At 40.6% G+C, this 18,514-nt stretch overlaps 1 protein-coding gene and 1 long non-coding RNA gene across 26 annotated transcripts in view; one reads left to right on the top strand and one right to left on the bottom strand.

The window, feature by feature from the left end:
* Positions 1-18,514, bottom strand: part of LOC144284588 (uncharacterized) — a 120,079-nt gene that overhangs the window by 86,477 nt on the left and 15,088 nt on the right. For 6 of the 25 annotated variants that reach the window (XR_013353042.1, XR_013353039.1, XR_013353041.1 and 3 more), the window contains exons 2-4: positions 8,328-8,502; positions 7,713-7,854; positions 6,905-6,976 (exon numbers count right to left, since the gene is read on the bottom strand). The exons of 4 other annotated variants lie outside the window; for them this stretch is intronic. Coding sequence is in view for 5 of the 21 variants with exons in the window: in XM_077849295.1 (XP_077705421.1) it covers positions 3,299-3,385; positions 6,905-6,976; positions 7,713-7,854; positions 8,328-8,502 (476 nt within the window). In the remaining 16 variants the exon portion in view is untranslated. 15 more of the 25 variants (XR_013353046.1, XM_077849295.1, XR_013353047.1 and 12 more) reach the window with 15 other exon arrangements.
* The window catches only part of LOC144284590 (uncharacterized), a 29,995-nt gene continuing 23,045 nt past the window's right edge, over positions 11,565-18,514 (top strand). The window contains exon 1 of the long non-coding RNA XR_013353058.1: positions 11,565-11,630. This is a non-coding gene — a long non-coding RNA (uncharacterized LOC144284590). The remainder of the gene's footprint in view (positions 11,631-18,514) is intronic.

Raw genomic sequence — 18,514 nt, 5'->3', positions numbered from 1 at the left:
TTCCCTGGATCCTCTGAATTTTTCTCCTTGGGTTACCACATGCCAGCAGTCAGAGGGCTGGGCTCTCCTTCTCAGGGTAAAGTATAGCAGCAGAGAAAGATGGTTAATGTCTAGGGTATTCTGGAGTGGGTGGGTGACATGATTTTCTGGTAGAGGACAGTGAAATGGCAGTGCCACAGACCTCTGTGGACTCGGGTGAAATCATAGCTCTCTCCAGTGACTGGAAGCGATGCAGAGAATAGGTTCTTATGAGCCTCACAGGGACAGCAGGAATTTCAGTTTCTTAACTTCCTAGTGCTAAACAAATTATGTCATTTGCTTTTCCTGTTTAATTAAACTTCCTTTTCCGACACAGTGGTGTAAAGAAGGAAAAATTCTTCCTCTACCCTCAAGGTCTTCCAGCTGGACTAAGAATTACATTTGCATGAGACAGATCAACAGGAGAAAAAACAAAGTTGTATTCCATGTGCACCGAGGCCCAATAATGAAATTGAGACCTAAAGAAAGGACCAAGGCAGGCAGTTTTTATACTTTCCAGAGACAATAAATTTGTGACGGATCGACAGGACAAAGAAAACTCAATTTGGGGGGTTTCAATTTGTGAGAAATTCTAAACAGAATTTGGGCTGGGATAGGCAATTTGTAAAATGTAACAAGCCTTGTTTATACAGCCTTCTTGGCTGTACATTTCCCATGTCTTGTGATAAGTATATCTCTACCTCCTGGTGCAAGGAGGGTACCTTTCACATGGGAGACATATTTATTGCTTTCAGGAGACAGAGGAGGGTCTGAATGTCCTTGCACAGACTGTCTCTTGTACAACTTTTATTGGAAGCAATCAGGATGCCAAAGTGGCACATTTCGGGCCACCCTGCTCTTAGCCCCCACAGTGGCCAGAGAAATAGTAAGCTATGCACTAGATGTCCCCATAGCTTGGGTGGGGGATTGCTCCTACAGAATGAGGATAAATTCCCCTAATGTTACCAGTTTCTTCTTTCTACAGAGGCCCTAGGGTAGAGGTTACATAAGATAACCATCCTGCCCCTCCCTTCCTCTGTGGCTAATGCAGAGGCAGCTGTGCTGAGTGCACCCAATGTCCTAGGGGGATGTTCCATGCATTAGAAAAAGACACTGTGTGAGGAAGCCAAATCCCAGATGCATTTACAAATCTTTCCAATAAACTGAGGCTAAGGTGCTATTCTTCTGGAAGAGTTTAAAAAGCAAGAAAAATCTCAAAGGAGGGAAAAATTAGGTACCCTGGGACATCTTCCTTTTAAAGAAGAGTGAGAAACTGGTTCATACCCTGAAGCAGAGTGTTTAAATTTGAACGATTCCTATACCCACTGCTGTAAAGCAAACATGGGGCAACCAGAAACAAAGGCAAATCCTGTTGGGTTGCTCATCTAAAAAGCAATGGGCTAATGACCCTTAGCAATGCTACATTATGCAATTAGAAAGATAGAAAGCAAACTCCCTTAATTTGAACGCTACACATTTTGTTCACCCCCTGCAATGATTCCAGACCTCGTTTTTGCTGAACTCATCTGTCTGCTGCTCTTGAGCCATGAAATTATTTGTCATTTCTCTCTAGTGAACTGTTAATGGGGAGCACTAAAATTCAATTTAAAAGTGGGAGTTACTACATAGTACTATTGTTGATGATGGATTATGGAATTTAAAGAAATGTCCACATCATAATTTTTTTAAGGTTATAAACTAGATGAAAGAAATGGCCTCTGTAATATGCTGATACAAAAGAAGCCAAACATGTTCTTGAGAAAATAGTTATTCATGAGACTTCATCATCATCACCTCATGGGCAATCCTATCATCTAATTTCAAAGACTCATCTGCCAAACACATCCCCAAGAATCCACTGGGTCTAGGTTGATGAAGTTTTGGAATATAGGTGAGGTCTGGAGCCGATGACCAAGAAAGAATTCTTGAGACAGTTTTGGTGCAAAATGGTGGTTTTATTAAACCACGAGGGACAGGACCCGTGGGCAAGAAGAGGTGCTGCCCCGGGGCTTGTGAGGAGTCGCTGATTATATACCTGGGAGTTGGGTGTGGTAGGGAAAAGGGAGATTTCAAAAGAATTTTCATATGCTAAGGAGGACCTATAAAGTACTGAGGGCCTTGTCATTGTCAAGTTAAAGATTGTTTTTCCTTCTAGCAAGGCAGTAACATTAAGACAATTGGAAGCTTCCTGAGGAATGTCACACATCCCACCCTGGGCAGGAGTCATTTGTGGGATATCAACTGTGCTCTGTCCATCTCAGATGGGATTATTGACAGCCAAGCTCTTGTGGAAGAAACTTCTAGATGTTTGCCAACTATTTTTCCCTCCCTTCTTGGCCACAGCTCGATTACATTTCTCAGATCCCACTCTTGCCTGGTGTGGTCATGTGACTGGATGTGGGACAAGGCACATGATTAGAAGTGATATGCACCACTTCCAAGCCCTGCTCATAAATGCTTTTGATTCAATATGCCCCATGAATTTTTTTTCCCCCACACTCTCTTCCTTAGAAACCATGTGTAAAAGACAAGGCCAAGTTAGAAGAGAAGGAGTCAAGCCTCTGAACAATCAAACAGAAAATATTCACTCATCAGATCCATACTTTTGGGTTTTACATGAGTGAGAAATAACCTCCTACTGAAGGAAGCCACTAGATTTTGAAATTTATCTATCATACCAATGACAAATATTCCTTTCCTTTCTTTGGCTTAATTGACAAGTAGTTTTAAAAAGTGGTCTAGAACATAGATAGGCTTTGGTGTCATCTGAGTCTGAATCCCTGCTCTGCCAATCTTGGCTGTGCAAACTTGGGCAAGTTTTTTAACCTTTCTGAGGCTCTGTTGTGGGACCCAAGGAATTTAACAAAAATTCCCTACCCCTGGACAAGCAGAACAGGACTAACTCCATTTTGTGTTACACCCACCATCTGTATGACCCCCCACATGACCTGATTATTGCTTAAGGCACTCCCCCACCCTAGTCAAGCCACTGAGCACACCCTTACCGGAAACTGGCTCATAAGAATGTAAACCCGCCTTTTGCCCACCAAACCTGCAAGCCAATTCTGACCAGAGTGATAGGCTGGTTCAAATGGTCACTATAGGGTAAATTGTAATTCAATTGGCCACCTGCGTGTGGACCGACATGACTGTGCAACTTTCTGTGTGTGTTACAATCTCATTGGTCACTGGCCCCTATAAAACTGCTACACCTCTTAGCCTCGGGGTCCAAGTCCCTTGTCTGCTGTGTCGGGTATACTTGGACCCAAGCTCAAGCTTGTTAATAAACCCTCATGTACTTGCATCGGTGGCAGCTCCTTGGTGGTTTCTCGGATACATAATCTTGGGCACAACACTGTTCTCTCATCTGTGAAAGGATGATGACAAGGTCCACTGTTGGTACCAATTCCAGTGGGTTTTTTTTCCTTTCCCACACCAATTCTTGGACATCAGCTGGGAGTCTCACAATTTAACTCAATTTCGACACTATCTCCTAGAGTTAGCATCAGATTAAGGGCTTAGCCCCACAAGGCTGCCTCCCCTTCAGATGCCAGCCACAAGTCCAGGTTGTTACTTGTGCTTCTGATGGATTGGTTACAAATCTGAGGTTCCCAGAATCCCTTTTTTGGGTTCAATGAATTTGCTAGATCAGCTCATAGAACTCAGGGAATTCATTTACTCACTAGAAATTTGCTTGTTTATTGCAAAGGACATTAAAGGATATGAATCAACAGATGAAGAGATACACAGGGCAAAATATGAAGAAAGGGCATGGAGCTTCCCTACTCTCTCCAAGCCACTCTCCTTGCACGTCCATGTGTTCATCAACCCAGAAGCTTTTTGAACCCTCTCTTTTTAGGATTTTTATAGAGACTTTATTTCATAGCCATTATCAATTAAATTATTGGCCATTGGAGATCTCTTCAACCTCTAATCTGTCTCCCCTGCTAGAGGTCAGGGGATGGACCAGAAAGCTCCAACCCTCTAGTCACATGATTGGTTCTCCTTGCTCCTATCTTTACCAGCAGTCCAGGAAGTCAATTCATTAACATGACAAAAGATACCTTTATAGCTCTCAAGCTCTCAACAGCCAGAAATTCCAAGGGTTTTAGGAGCTCTGTACCAGAAACAGGCATGATGACCAAATTATATATTTCTTACTATAAATCAACATCATACTACCACTCATATTATTGTGAAAAGGTAATAAAATTCCATTTGTCAAGTGTTGGCAAAGAACTGGCACACAGCAGGTACTTGCTTTCCTCTTTCCCATACCAATTTACTGCACTCAAGATCTAGGTGTAACCTTGGCTCAAGTCAACTTTCCCAAGGATTAGGAACTCAGAATTCGGGAATCATTAAATGAAGTTTTCCATCTACTCTAGGTATCTCTAATTCACAGAAAAAGTAGAGGCCTATAGGCTGAATTCAGCTCTCAGTCATATTTTGTTTGATATGTGTTATATTGTTAAAGGTTTTCATTTATTTTTTAAAGATTTTTAAATTAGGTGTCAATATTTAAAATTACCATGAAAATCCAATGTCTAGCTTTTCTTAAATAACTGAATCATCTGAAAGATTGGGTCCACATTCCCACCTCAGTTACAATGGAGTGACAACTAGAAAACTCCACGGAACCTTACCATGTGCCAGGCACTGTTCCAAGCATTTTGCTTATAACCTAATCTTTACAACAAACTTATGAGAGAGGAACTCTTATCAGTCCTATTCTGTAAAAGAGAAAAGTGAAGCAGGAAAAGTTTAAATAACTTACATTCATGACAATTAGAAGTGGTACAGATCAGATTCAAAGTCAGGCATTTCAGCTGCGGGGCAGTACTCTAAAAAACTGCTCCACCACAACACTTCTCACATAAACCAGACCAGCTTATAAACATTAGGTGCATGTGCAATATTCACTTCTGCTAAGTCATTTCAGTGGGCAACTTGCAGGAAAAGCTACACAGAAATTCATTTTCTAAAATTAATTCCTGAGGAAATACTGCATAGGACTTTAGTGACTTGGTGGATCAAAGTTAATTGGCCATGACTTTGGTCAGGTACTGAGAGCACCAATGAATCAGAGAGAAAGCCTGATTCAGACAAAAGGAAATATCTGCCAGATGCCTCCTTTTTCCAGCTCCATAGGAAGAAATAAACTGCACTGCTGCAAATATGCAGATTCTTTTATCCTGCAATAATTAGGAGGTAGTTTCTGAACTAATTTATTTATGTCCCATTCCCCCACCACTTCCAGTTAAACCACTAGCTATGTTCTCAACAGAGAGGGGGAAAAAAAAGTCAAGTGCCCATGAGAAAGCTTTATTTGGTGTAGTGAATATCCTAAACCCCTGCAAGGCAGATGATATTAATAATATCATTATTGAGCTACTAGAGGTTCTGAAGTACCAGAAGGTTAACTGACTTCTCCAGGCTCACATTGCCCGGGCATCCTGGCTCCTGCCCAATCTTCTGGCACTGTATCTCCAAGATCCTAATAATAATCCCTAAATTAGTGTGCTGATGATGGAACTGTTTATTTTTCAAAACTGAAAAACATTTTGTTTGATTTTGAATCTCAGAGCAACTCTATTGCATAGGTAAAACCAACTTATCCAGTTTTTGTCATGGTAAAACCTGACCCTAAGAGAGATTATTAACTTGCTACTGGTCACAAAGCAGAAAGTAATAGAGAAATAACTAATGATTCCAACTCTGATTTCCACTCTGATTCCAATTCCCATGAGTATTCGATTACATTAAAGTTGCCATGTTCTACTTTCTTCTGAGAGTCTAGACTTCTGGAGCTGTTTCGTGGACTGAGCTCAAAGGGGGTTTATCAGAAACTATCCTGAAGTCAAGAAAAAGAGTCTATCTTCTAGGTGGGTAGTCTGAAAATGCACAAGTTCAGGGTATCTGGAAATAGGAAGTAGGAAGGAAGTGTCAAAAATTAGAAAAGCTGATAAATGGTTCCAAACTTGAAACATTGGAGAAAAATTAAAAAGTCAGGATGATTATATAAACAGCCTCCAAAAAGCAAGCAGAATTGAGGAAAGTGCAAGGTATAAATTAGGTTTGCATTGGCTGCATGTGACAGAAACCCAACCACAGTGATTCATCCAAATGTGAATATATTTTTCTTATGTAACAAGTAAACTGGAAATTGGAAGTCCAGGGCTCCTGTTGTGATCACTCTCGGATTCATTAGCTTCTTGCACCTCCATCCCTAGCATGTGGCTTTCATGCTCATGCCTGGAATGGGGGATGGCATCCACTGTCCTTGAAGGAAGAAGGTAAAGGGCTAAAGAGACAAAACAGCTGAGTCCATCTCCTTTTAAAGGACATTTCCTGAAGTTTCCCATGCCTTCCCAACTTTTGGTTGCCTCTCACTGGCTTCAGTTGTCACATGACCACTCCTGGCTATAAGAAAGTAAGCTGAGTTTTGGGGCTTGGTTTTGAGATTATCACATGAACAGATTTTGGCTCTGTATCCTGTATCTAACAGTATAACTGGATTAGTCAGCATCCAACAGGGAAAAGATGGCACATCCAAGTGAAAATATTAAGACCATAACCAGATTGCACACAATACTATGGCTAGATCTAGACCATCCTGAAGAACTGATACAGTAACCTGAGACTAGTGCCAGATCATCCTTAGGTATAAAGGGATGAAGAGGGAGTGACAGAAGAACCAGGAAGGGCTGGAGTAAGTAGAGAATGCCACCTTGAAAGGAGTCTATCTTCATTAAAGAATACAACCAGCCCAGGGCAAACTCAGAAAAAGAGAAGGGACTAAGAACCTGTACTTATTTTCCACCTTCCCTTTGAAATCTGCCAAAGCTCCCTATTGGCCAAACCAAATAGAAGCCAGAGGACAAACCTTTTGATGTTGTCCATGTAGGTCAGTATCCTGAGGCTGATATATCAGGACAGAGAATGGAGGAGAAAGGATCTAGAGGGGCAGATGAAGATATCTGTCATAGTTATCCTAAGGTGGAAGAGGAAAATGAGTATTAAGTTAACTACTAACAGTATCTGTCAAATATAGAGAGGTTCAAGATCCAGCTGGGGAAATATTTGGAGAATCTTAATTCTAGGTAATATGTGCTGAGAACAGTTTGCAAGTAAGCTTTGAATGCTTTCTTAAAACAGAAATGCCATTGAGACACTTTTCTTAATGTTAGAGTTGCTCTTAAGAGGACAGGACCATCTCTACCTGATGCTTTCTGCTTCACCTCTCAGGAGAGGTGCCCTGATTTTTCTTAGAGTCCAACTCCCTTAGTGCCAGAGTAGTGCTCAGTCTTGGCCAATGAGGAGCATTTGGAGAGGAGTTTCTGTGAATAACTCATTAACACAGATGAGATATCCCAGAATTTTTACCCTCACATTTTAGGATTTCCTCTTCTTGTCTCTTTCCTATTAGATGTTTCTGCCTTTTGGGGCAGTGGAGGGGGTGGGGTTGTTTGCCATCAGCAATGACTGATAACAAGCAAGTCCACTGGGGAGAGAAAATGAATCACAGAGAGGGCTGAAGAAGGGGCTCAGCTAAACAAGAGGGCCGCTGTCCACACTGGGGGCAACATGTTACACAAATTTTCATCCTACTTCTTCATAAGTCATTGTGCTAAAAAGGATTTATTGCAAAATTCCTGTCATGTCCTCCCTAAAATATGATCGAATTTACATACACTTGATTGACCAGCACCTCTCCCAATGAAGATATAAGGAAAGATGGAAATGCCAGCCCATTTGTGCACTCCCAGGGTCATTGAGCATTCAACCAGGACCCCGATCTGACTCTCGATTGTCAGCTGCTCAGGGATAATTGAGCTGGAATAATAATTGAGAATTCATTATTACCAAACTCACAGGAAGCAGATTTATAATCAAACAAAATCCTTTCTCTATCTAGAATTCCTGAATGGGACATCTCCCAAACCTTTCACCTTTGCTCTCACCCTTTTGTTGCCTCTGCTTGGGGCACCATTATTCCTGCCCTCTACCTGTCTCTTAACTAAACTCCTCTTGTCCTGCAACTTAAGAATCACTTCTGCAGGGAGGCTTTGCTTCACAATGTCCTGGAGGCATCAGGCACTCCTAGGTGAGTCACTCACTACCCTCTAATTACCTGCTTCAAGGGCATTTTCCTCACCAGGCTGTATGCACCTTTCTTTCTGTATTGCTTGGTTCAGATATAGCACTGGGATATATTAGATATTGAATAAATATTTGCTGGGATTTATCACTTAGGATTTATCACTTGAATTTGAAATTGCTTGGGGAGCATGAAATACGTAATATACACTATTGGGTTGTCCTGTGGAATGTTTCCTCCCAGCCTTGAGGATGGTGCCTGTTCTGATGCTTGAGGAGTCAGCAGGCAATGCTGGAAAGACATGGACAAACTCTTGCTGGGCTTCATGCACTGTCTCATCCTCCTGTAGTGAACTGGGAACTCTTCTATCTCTTGCCTGTGTTCTGAAGGGGGAAGTAGAGCAACACTTGCAGTTATTCCTCCATGTGCCAGAATAAGAAAGGACTCTGGCATAGATGTTTATGTATGAGAGTGTGTGTGTATGTGTGTGTGTGTGTGTGTGTGTGTGTGTCTATTTGGACCCACATGTGGTGCTGATAAGGAGGCGTTGGAGAGTGGGGCATGGTCAAACGGTCCCTGCACATCTCTGACTATGCCAGAAGTACACGTGTGAATGATGCAGGAAGCCTGGTGGTTAACATGGACTCATCGTAGCCCAGTTGTTTTCCTGGCTTCCTCTCAGTAAACAGCAGGATTTTCCAACTCTGTGAATGGTCATAGTTGTTATGCTAATAAACCCTTTATTCGTCTGCTTTCCAGAAGAGACAGGGGCGCTGAGTACTCTGTGAATTCCTTTCATCTCTGACACAGATGTCATCCACTTAATCATGTGATATGGATTAGACAAATAGGCTAGGCATTTATTTATTTCTACTTTGTTCTGGATCTTAATCATGTCACAGAGGAAGCAATTGATAGGCATCAAATAAGTACAAATGTAATACATTTTCATGATACTTGGGGACACCAGTAGAGACCTACTCTCTTTTGTTAACACTTCAGCCCCTTTTCTTCTCCATGGGGACCCTTGAGACTATTATAAGCACCTTGTCCTGTAGCCCCTTTTCTACTTCCTGTACCACTGCTGATACCTTTAGCTGACCTGCTTGCTGGGTATGCAATTACCTACAAACCTGTGACATGATGAAAATATGAAATTACAGTTTTATCTTACCTTAGTTATATTTTAGCATACTTGATCATATTTGAGAACATCCAGATGGATTTTAGGATGTCTTATTAAAAACACACCTTCACAATTATTAGATATATTTTTTCCTTGACCTTGAATGTGGGGAAAGATGTGACTTGAACCTGTTAAGTGCTATGTATTCAAAAAATGAGGCATGCATGCTTATGTGGGTGCACATACAATTGCACAAGGATAGAGTATTTCCAGTAACTTATGTTACATAGGATTATATTCATTAGGATTTCTGTGTGTAGATTTCTATGGCACCTTTAAAGTTAGTTGGAATTCCTAAATACTCACGTGTAGTGTACACTGATACTGAATATTCACAACTTAACTGTTTTGTTACACCCTGTCTGCTACTACCCGTTCATCCTCCCAGGCCCCATCCAAGAATGGACTCCAGCCCCTAACTGATGCTCCTCTTACTTGATTTTGCCTTTATGCTTTATCTATTTCACCCCAGGAAAACCTGTTCCAACAGATTTCCCTTATTTTCTATTTGCTACATTGGGTAATTTATTATTTCCCTATAGAATAGTATTTATGTATTTACACATCTTATGCCCCAACTAATTATAAAGGTTAACACTTATTGAGCACTTTCCCTGTATTAATTCATTTGATTCCCCCTATAACTCTAAACATATGCATTATCATTATCCCCATTTTATCAGTTACTGTATTAGATGTTAGGCACTGCGTTATAGATTCCTGGGTGGGGCCAGGAGCTTGCAGTTTTCCAGCTATAGCTATATCCAAAGCACTTCCTGTAGGTGCCAGACACATAGCTCCTGCCTGATATATATGCTTGTTAACTGAGTAATTTGGATTTCATGATTATATATGATAGATAATTTTTAAACTACCATAAGAAGAATCTTGTTGTCATAGATGTAATGTTAAGCTAATAGGCAATTCTAAGACAACACATACCCTTTGAGATCTGTTTTTTTCCTACTGAGGAGGATTAGACAGCCACAAAGCCCAGCTCACCTAGCAGAATGCTGCCTTGGGGACTCTTCCTCCATGAAAAGTTGGATTTGGGAAGAAGAATCCACTTTTATTTATTTGTTTGTTTGTTCTTTAGGGAGGGAGTGGGGAGGAGAACACAGAGCGTGACGGAGAGAATCTTAAACAGGGCGTTGAGCTGGGCTTGGGGGGGGGTTCAATCTCCTGACTTTGAGATCGTGACCTGAGCTGAAGCAGTCAAGAGTCCATGACCTCTTAACTGATTGAGCCATTCAGGAGCCCCAGGAATCCACTTTTAAATCAAACTGCCCACATCCTGCTGTTTTGTTTTCTAATTGCATATTGACTCCAGCACAGTGAATGTCAGGAGGCCTCTGTTGGGCCAGGCAGCTTGCTACTGAGAACCTTCTCCCTGGGGTCTGACCCAATTGGTCAAAGGCTGTTACAGGCTTTAATGTCCTTAAGGTCAAAAGATGTGTTTCTGTCAAAATCTTTAGTGGAGGCAAAGGTATTATTTCTAGGTAGAGTTTCATAATCTCTCCAGGGTTAGGAAGCATAGCTTTGGTATTATTTCTGCTTATTGGAAAAAAAAATTACATGAGGTCCCAGATCCAGAATATACAAACAAATATATATTTTAGTCTTGGTTTTAATACACTCTTACATTCCTCAACCGAAACTCATGAAATATGTATGCATCAAATGAACGCTTTGTCATAGAATTTATAAAACTGGAGAGAGTCTAGTTATCAAAACTTCTCATTTTGCACTTAATTAAATAAAGGCTTTATAGGTTATGACTTGTCCAGAGCTACAATTATATAGCTAGGCAGTGTCAAGAATGGATAATAGAATTCAGGCCTTATAATTTCTGTTCCAGAATTATTTTCTCAATATTCAGATACACTTAACTGCTTATAGAGTATTCCATCCCTACTACATTTTTTTTTCATCCCTACTACATTTAAAATATATTTCAATTAGGGAAATTCTGATGCAAAGAGACGGTCTTTGAAACACAATCTGTGAGACAATGAGACAAATTGAAGCATGTCTCTAACATAAACTACATATATTGTTATATAGCCCGAGGACTGGTTCATTACAGAATTGGCATTCTGTTTGTGAGTTATGGAAAAACAAAAGAAATACATAGAAGGCTTTGAATATGGCACCAGAATGAAATAGCTCAGTAAAATTTAAGCAGATGCCCACTGATTGCTTCTGACTTGCAAGCATCATTTTCTTGCTCCTGACTTTGCTTTGCTCTGTTCTTTCTTTAGAGGCAGCTCTTGGACCAATAGGTGTATTTGGAAACTCCAGAAGCATCACGATCTTATCCAAAATGTAAGTATCAATGGATGGACAAAATGGAGATTGTATAGTCTGCTAAATGAAGCTGCAGATAGTGCAGAGAGGCAATCCCCATTTATGTTCTACCTGCTAAAACATCGAATAGAGACCAGACCAGGCTATAACTAGAAGATAGGACGTCATCAATATATTTTCTGTAAAGGACAGGCTGTTATTTTTCCATGAATTGCAAAAACAAAACAAGAGCATAGAGGTCAAGTGCATTGGATTTCAAACAGGAAAGGCTACTTTGAAACCTTTAAAAGGAATTTTTTTTTTTCCCACAGCGAAAACTGTTTATGTATATCTGGGAAGGTCATACATAAGAAGCAATGTTTCTTAAACAACTACACAGGGTGATTCAGGGGCAGAGGGGAGGGGAAGGTTTACAAGAGATTTTTTTTTTTAAGTGTAGTTGACATACAATATGATGACCGTTTCAAGTTCACAATATTAATGTACATTAGGAAGTCATACCATCATAAATCTACCTACTCTGTCACCATACAAAGTTGCTACATATTATTAACTATATTCCCTGTGCTGTACTTTTCATCTCCCTTCTTATTTATTTTATAGCTGAGAGTTTGCACCTTTTAATCCCCTTCGCCTATTTCATCAGTCCTTCCTACCCCTCCCCTCTGACAAACACCGGATTGTTCTCTGTATCTATGAATCTATTTCTCCTTTGTTTTGCTTGTTCATTTCTTTTGTTTTTTAGATTCGACATATAAGTAAAGTCATACAGTATTTGCCTTTCTCTGTCTGATTTATTTCACTTAGCATAATACCTTGTAGGTATATACATGTTGTTGTAAATGGCAAGATTTCATTCTTTTTTTCATGAATGAGAGGAGAAAAAGTTTAATGCTATGTCATCTGATTTTTTTTTAAATGGAAATAGGAGTCTTTGAAATTTTCATTTACCATCATCTTAATATGAGGCCATTTAAAGTTACTTTCCCTCTTACTCTGCATTAATTATGGTATTATAATCTTAAAGACAGATTTTCCTGAATATGATAATTTTCAGAAAGATAATTTCCTTGGTTAGGAAGGAGTTATTATATTACTTAAAAAGTAATTTTGACAAGCTCAATTTACCATCATCCCATATGAAATGCCTTTTTATCCCTACCAACCCACTTCAGTGGTGCCTGGTTTCTCATCCATATAGGCTTGACTTCAGGATATGCACAAATTCTTGGCCCAATTACCGTTGGTTAGAATAGCAGGGCTATGTCCTTCCATTTAAGTGCCATGAGTATGAATCACTCATGATCAAAGTTACTTTTCTTGGACAGGTATGGTGAGGTCTGTGGACTTCACTACACACTAGAGTGCAGAAGAAAGACAATTTGCATTGGGGTGGCTTCTGAGAAGCCATTGGGATCCCTGTCTGGAGCCTTTCAACAAATTTGTGCAGAAACAAGTGTGTGCGTAAAGGAGCTCAGGAGGAAGAAAGACAGAAGCTGTGCATTGCAGCAGCAGAACTCTAAGATGCCCACCTCCTGGTGTACACATCCTGTAGAAGTCCCTCTCTTTAAGTGCGAGTGGGACTTGTGAGTACTCTGATATTTGTTCCATGACTAAATTACTAATTGGTTAACCCTGAGTTAATCAAAAGATTAGACTGGCTCCTAAAGGAGCTGGGTCCTTGCTGAACAGATAGACTCTCCTGCTGGCCTTGACAAAGTAAGCTGCTATTTGGTGAGAAAACCTATGGAGAAGGCCACATAGCAAGGACCTGAGGATGGCTTCCAGGAGATGACAGTGTTCCTTGGTTAACTGCTAGCAGGAAAGTAGGCACCTCAACCACAGCTGAAGGAAACTGAACTTAGTCACCAACAACCATGTGTACCTAGAAGAGGACGCTAAGCCTTAGATGGAACCTTGGCCTGGGCCTGGGCCTGGTGAAAATCTGTGACAATGACTGATAAAGGAAAATTTAAACTTTTCATGTTTGTGGGCCCTGTTCCTGGGCTCCCAGAAAACTATATTTTCACTTTTATCAAGGTCAGGATGACTTCACCAAACTTGAAGGCAAGGACTGACTCTGTTGCTGCCCCGAGGACACATTGTACATCTGCCTCATTAACAAATAACCTTAAAAGAGACATTTTAAACTAAAGATAAGAGTAAAAATCTTGGGGCACAGGGGTGGCTGAGTCGATTAAGTATCTGCCTTTGACTCAGGTCATGATCCTGGGGTCCTGGAATCCAGCCCCCCATCAGGCTCCCTGCTCAGTGGGGAGTCTGCTTCTCCCTCTGCCTTTCCCTGTGTGTGCTCATTCTCTCTCTCTCTCTCAAATGAATAAAATGTTTAAAAAAATGAAAAAGTAAAAATCTCTCCAAGTCCTATTCCCATACCTTTGGACCCTACAACCTTGCACATATAAAAGCATAAGTTAAAGCTTGTAATTTTCTGAAATGTCCTTTGTCACAATGATTTGTAACTCTTGATGTAACAAATATATATATATATATAACCCTGTATTAAACCATCCTTCTCTGGAGCACTTTCTTCTTTGTGAAGATTACGTATCCTGGGCAGCAGCTGTCCAGCTGTCCTCACTTAGGCTCGATAAAACCCTCTTTCTTTCTTCTCTCTCTCTCTCTCTCTTTTTTTTTAATTCTAAAAGGTGTGTGTTGTGTGTCATTTTGCATTGACAGGACCCAGCTAAACCATGCTCAGAATTCTGAGCCACAGAAACTGTGATGATAAATTTGTATTGCTTGGAACACCTGGATAGCTCAGTAGGGTAAGCAGCCAACTCTTGATTTTGGCTTAGATCATGCTCTCAGTATTGTGAGATCAAGTCCCAGTGTCAGGGTGCAGGCTTGGCATAGAGTCTGCTTGAGATTCTCTCTCACCCTCTGCCTCTGCTTCTGCCTCTTCCCTGGCACTTGCACTTAACTAACTAACTAACTAAGTAACTAACTAACTAACTAAATAAATAAATAAATAAATAAATAAATATTGCTTTAATGAATAATATGTTTGTGGTGATGTGTAATGCAGCAATAGGAATGCAGCTTTTAGAGTTATCAGGACATTCATGACTGAAACCATGGAGGTGGGGATGTGAGATTAAATATTGAGAGTGTATACACACAGAAATGAGGAGACGGTTTGAGTGAATTCCTACAGAAGATTGATGTTTAAGGAGAAAAGAGGAAGAGAAGCTATAAAGGAGTGGCCAGCAAAAGAGGAGTAAAATCAGATGAGCATGCCTGAATGAACCATTTTCTTCCTTTTCTGGTCTTCCTACTTTTTCCTTCAAGACAGGATCTTCTACATCTTTACTCAATGCTTTGCTGGTGATATTTGCAACAGTGAGTAAACATGGTTCATTCAACCTTACTGGACTTTCTCTCTTTTTTCAGGATTGACAAGATCACAAGCCAAGTGTCTTCTCTCCTTCCTGCCTTTCCAGGCAGCAAGCTGCCTATGATAGGAGGGAGACAGGAGGGCGTTAAAATTTTTATTCAGGAGCACCTACCTGAGTGGCTCAGTGGTTGAGAATCTGCCTTCGGCTTAGGTTGTGATCCCGGGGTCTTGGGATTGAGTTCTGCACCAGGCTCTCCACAGGGAGCCTTCCTCTCCCTCTGCCTATGTCTCTGCCTCTCTCTCTGTCTCTCATGAATAAATAAATAAAATCTTTAAAACAATTTTTTGTTATTCAGTCTGGCAATGCAACTGAAAAGAGGTGGCAATGCAGCTGAGAAAAGGTGGAAGAGGAGTATACGGGGGGATGCAGGATGGAGGGACTTCTTTCCACTAAGAAAGGAGAGATTTTGAAACTACCTGAATGCTGTTAGGAGAGAGAACAGGATGGGAGAGGTAAATACAGCTGAGAAATTGAGAATAATTCAGGGATAATTGAGAAAGTGTAGTCTCTGAGGAGGGAGAAGGGGAAACAGAGCCATGTAATGGAGAGAGTTCTTTTTCTTGGCTTCAATTTTCTTGGTGAAGCAGAAAGTGAGCTTATCTGCCCAGAATAAGTTAAGGAGAAGATGCGGTGGAAATCATTGTCCTTTGAGAGGTGATTATGAATTATGGGCCAGTATCCAACCAGACATGACTACATAGGAAATGACCAAGAACCAGCTCTTTCTGACAGGTCCAACCTATCAATCTTTTCTCTACAGAAACCATGTGCAAAGGCAATTTGTGCTTATCACTACTTTCACTATGATTTTAATAGTTTAATTTGATGTAACTTTCCTCTAGAAGACTTTGCTTCTAGGTTGTGTGTGTGTGTGTGTGTGTGTGTGTGTTTTCTTTAAGAAAAGTCAATTTTCTTTTCAGGGATGCTGATTTTAGTAAGTATTAATCTCATTCAGTTTTTTATCATCTGCTTTGTCAACAGAAGACATTGACTGAGGTCTACTCTCTAGGCTGTGACTTTATTTATTTTTTTAAATTATTTATTTATTTATTTATTTATGATAGTCACAGAGAGAGAGAGGCAGAGACACAGGCAGAGGGAGAAGCAGGCTCCATGCACCAGGAGCCCGATGTGGGATTCAATCCCAGGTCTCCAGGATCACGCCCTGGGCCAAAGGCAGGAACTAAACCGCTGCGCCACCCAGGGATCCCTAGGCTGTGACTTTAATACATTTCACTCTAATTCGGACTCCTGATATATCTTGACCTTGAAGAATGCAGTATCAAAGTTTCTACTTGATTCTGTAAACTCCTTGAATTTTCCCACTGAGTTCCCCCTTCATTAAGCAGCATGGTTTTTTTTCTAAATAAACAATCAAATGTGAATGAGCATTTATACTATGTCCATGATTGTGGTGTATGCTGTAGAACATAAAGCAAAACAAAAAAAAAAGCAAAGTCATAGTTTGTAAACATAAGGAGCTTATATTTTAGATGCCATCACAAAACAGCATGCAGTAAACAACTAGAGAACAATAAAAATAGAAAAGTACTACATCCTTTATGGCATATGATAACTTCTATAAGTTGGTGTGGCCCTCATGGAAAAAAAAATAGAGCTGAGATGACATCTTAAAGGAGAATGGAAATAGGGAGCCAAGAGAAAGACAAGGTGTTTCAAAATGGGAAGATACCGTGTAAAGGAATAGAGGTAAGATTAACCAGTGCGTGCACGAAGGATAGTGCAGCATCTGTGCAAGAGTGTGTTTGTATTCGAGAAATATGGGTAAACAAGTTTGATAGCACATAGAATCATAGGGTAAAAGAGACTTTCAAGCTGGTCTATAATATTCCTCATTTTAAAATTTGGAAGACTAGGGCTGAGGGGTAAGTGATTTCCCAAATATGTGTCAGTGGTCATGTGGCAGAGTTAGGTTAAGCATTCAGCTTTGAGGTTTTTGTTTTGTTTTGCTTTGTCTTATTTTTCTTTTATTGAAGTTCTTGATTTCAAGCCTGGGAGCTTTCGCATACACACTGCTGCCCCGTACAGGGCTACTGAAAGGGACACATAATAGCACAGGAGTTAAGCTATATGACAGTTTCAGCTGAAATACTGATTCTGGTCATTACAGACAGGTCACCTTGGACAGGGTTGTTATTTAACCTTTCTGAGTATTTTTCATCAGTATCCTGGGGGATGCTGGGGAATGCTAATAGTATCCACCACCTAAAATGGTGCACTTGTAGAGAAAAGGTGCTTATCACAGCAAACAGAACATAATAAGTATCCAATATATGTTATCTGTTGTTTTTTTAGCTTTCATCCCAACATTTTTTTAAATATTGGCCATGTTTGGTAAAGTTATTTGAGATATTTTAAAAGGCAGATTAAATAGAGAACTTAATGCTTAATAGGAGAGATAAGATTATAAACAAAAAATTTATAATAAAAGGTAAAAAGTGATCAGGGTTGTCGGTAAGGCATAGATAAAATAGACAAAGTACTGTGAGCATTAAGAAGCAAGAGAAATGTCTTCTATGTGGAAATAGCTTTATGAAATGGTGAATTGTTTGTAAAAGCAGATCTTCCAGAGGGGCACCTGGGTGGCTTACTCTGTTAAGCCTCTGACTCTTCATTTCTCCTCAGGTCGTGATCTCATGGGTCAGAAGATCAAGCCCCATAAGTGGGCTTGCCCTCAGCAGGGAGTCTGTTTGAGATTCCCTTCTTCTGCCCCTCCTTTCATGTGCTCTCCCCCTGCTAAAATAAATAAATAGATCTCTAAAAAAAAATAATAATAAATGGAACTGCCAGAAAATAAACAGCCAAATAAACACAATTTTTCAGTCACCTTAGGAGACTAGATATCTATTACTTATAAGAGACTTCACTTAAAGGTCAAAAGATATTTGGACACCCCTCTGAGAACTACCATCACGGTGGTTCACGCACCCACCCCAGAAAGTCTTCTTCCCAATCTCCTTTCAGAAGGATGTGGCAGATTCGTCCTGAGGGAGGTCAGGGAGGAGAGGAGGCGCTCTGGGGGAGGGACAGAGGGGTGGAGGCACAGAGCTATGCATGAGAGGGCACGTGGTTGGGACCCCTGAGAAGGTTCTGGGGGGCTGGTCCTCAGGGAGAAAGGAACCTTCTTCTGTTGAGGCTGAGCAGTCCTCCCTGGAAGATCACTACCTGAGAAGTGAGAACAGTGCCTTACCTAGGATCACAGTGGAGAGTCACAGTGAAGAGGTCGGAACTCCCCACAGGAGTGAGTGGCTAAGTCCACTGGAGCCCATGTTAGCAGAGGCCCCTTCAGGGGAATTCCACCCCAGCGGTGGGAGAGACTGAGTTTTAAGCTGGGTGACCCTCCCTCTCTGCTGACTAAAGTATTATGAGACATTCTTGCCTTCTTTTGTCTTTTTAAAGGGACTATTTCAAACAGTGTAAAATGAAATATGGTTTTTGCTATTGCTTTTTTTATTTAAGGCTTTA

Source organism: Canis aureus, chromosome 15 (assembly GCF_053574225.1).
Source record: "Canis aureus isolate CA01 chromosome 15, VMU_Caureus_v.1.0, whole genome shotgun sequence".
NCBI classification, from domain to species: domain Eukaryota; kingdom Metazoa; phylum Chordata; class Mammalia; order Carnivora; family Canidae; genus Canis; species Canis aureus.
The sequence above is the reverse complement of the archived record's forward strand: the minus strand, read 5'-3'. Positions and strand labels throughout refer to the sequence as shown.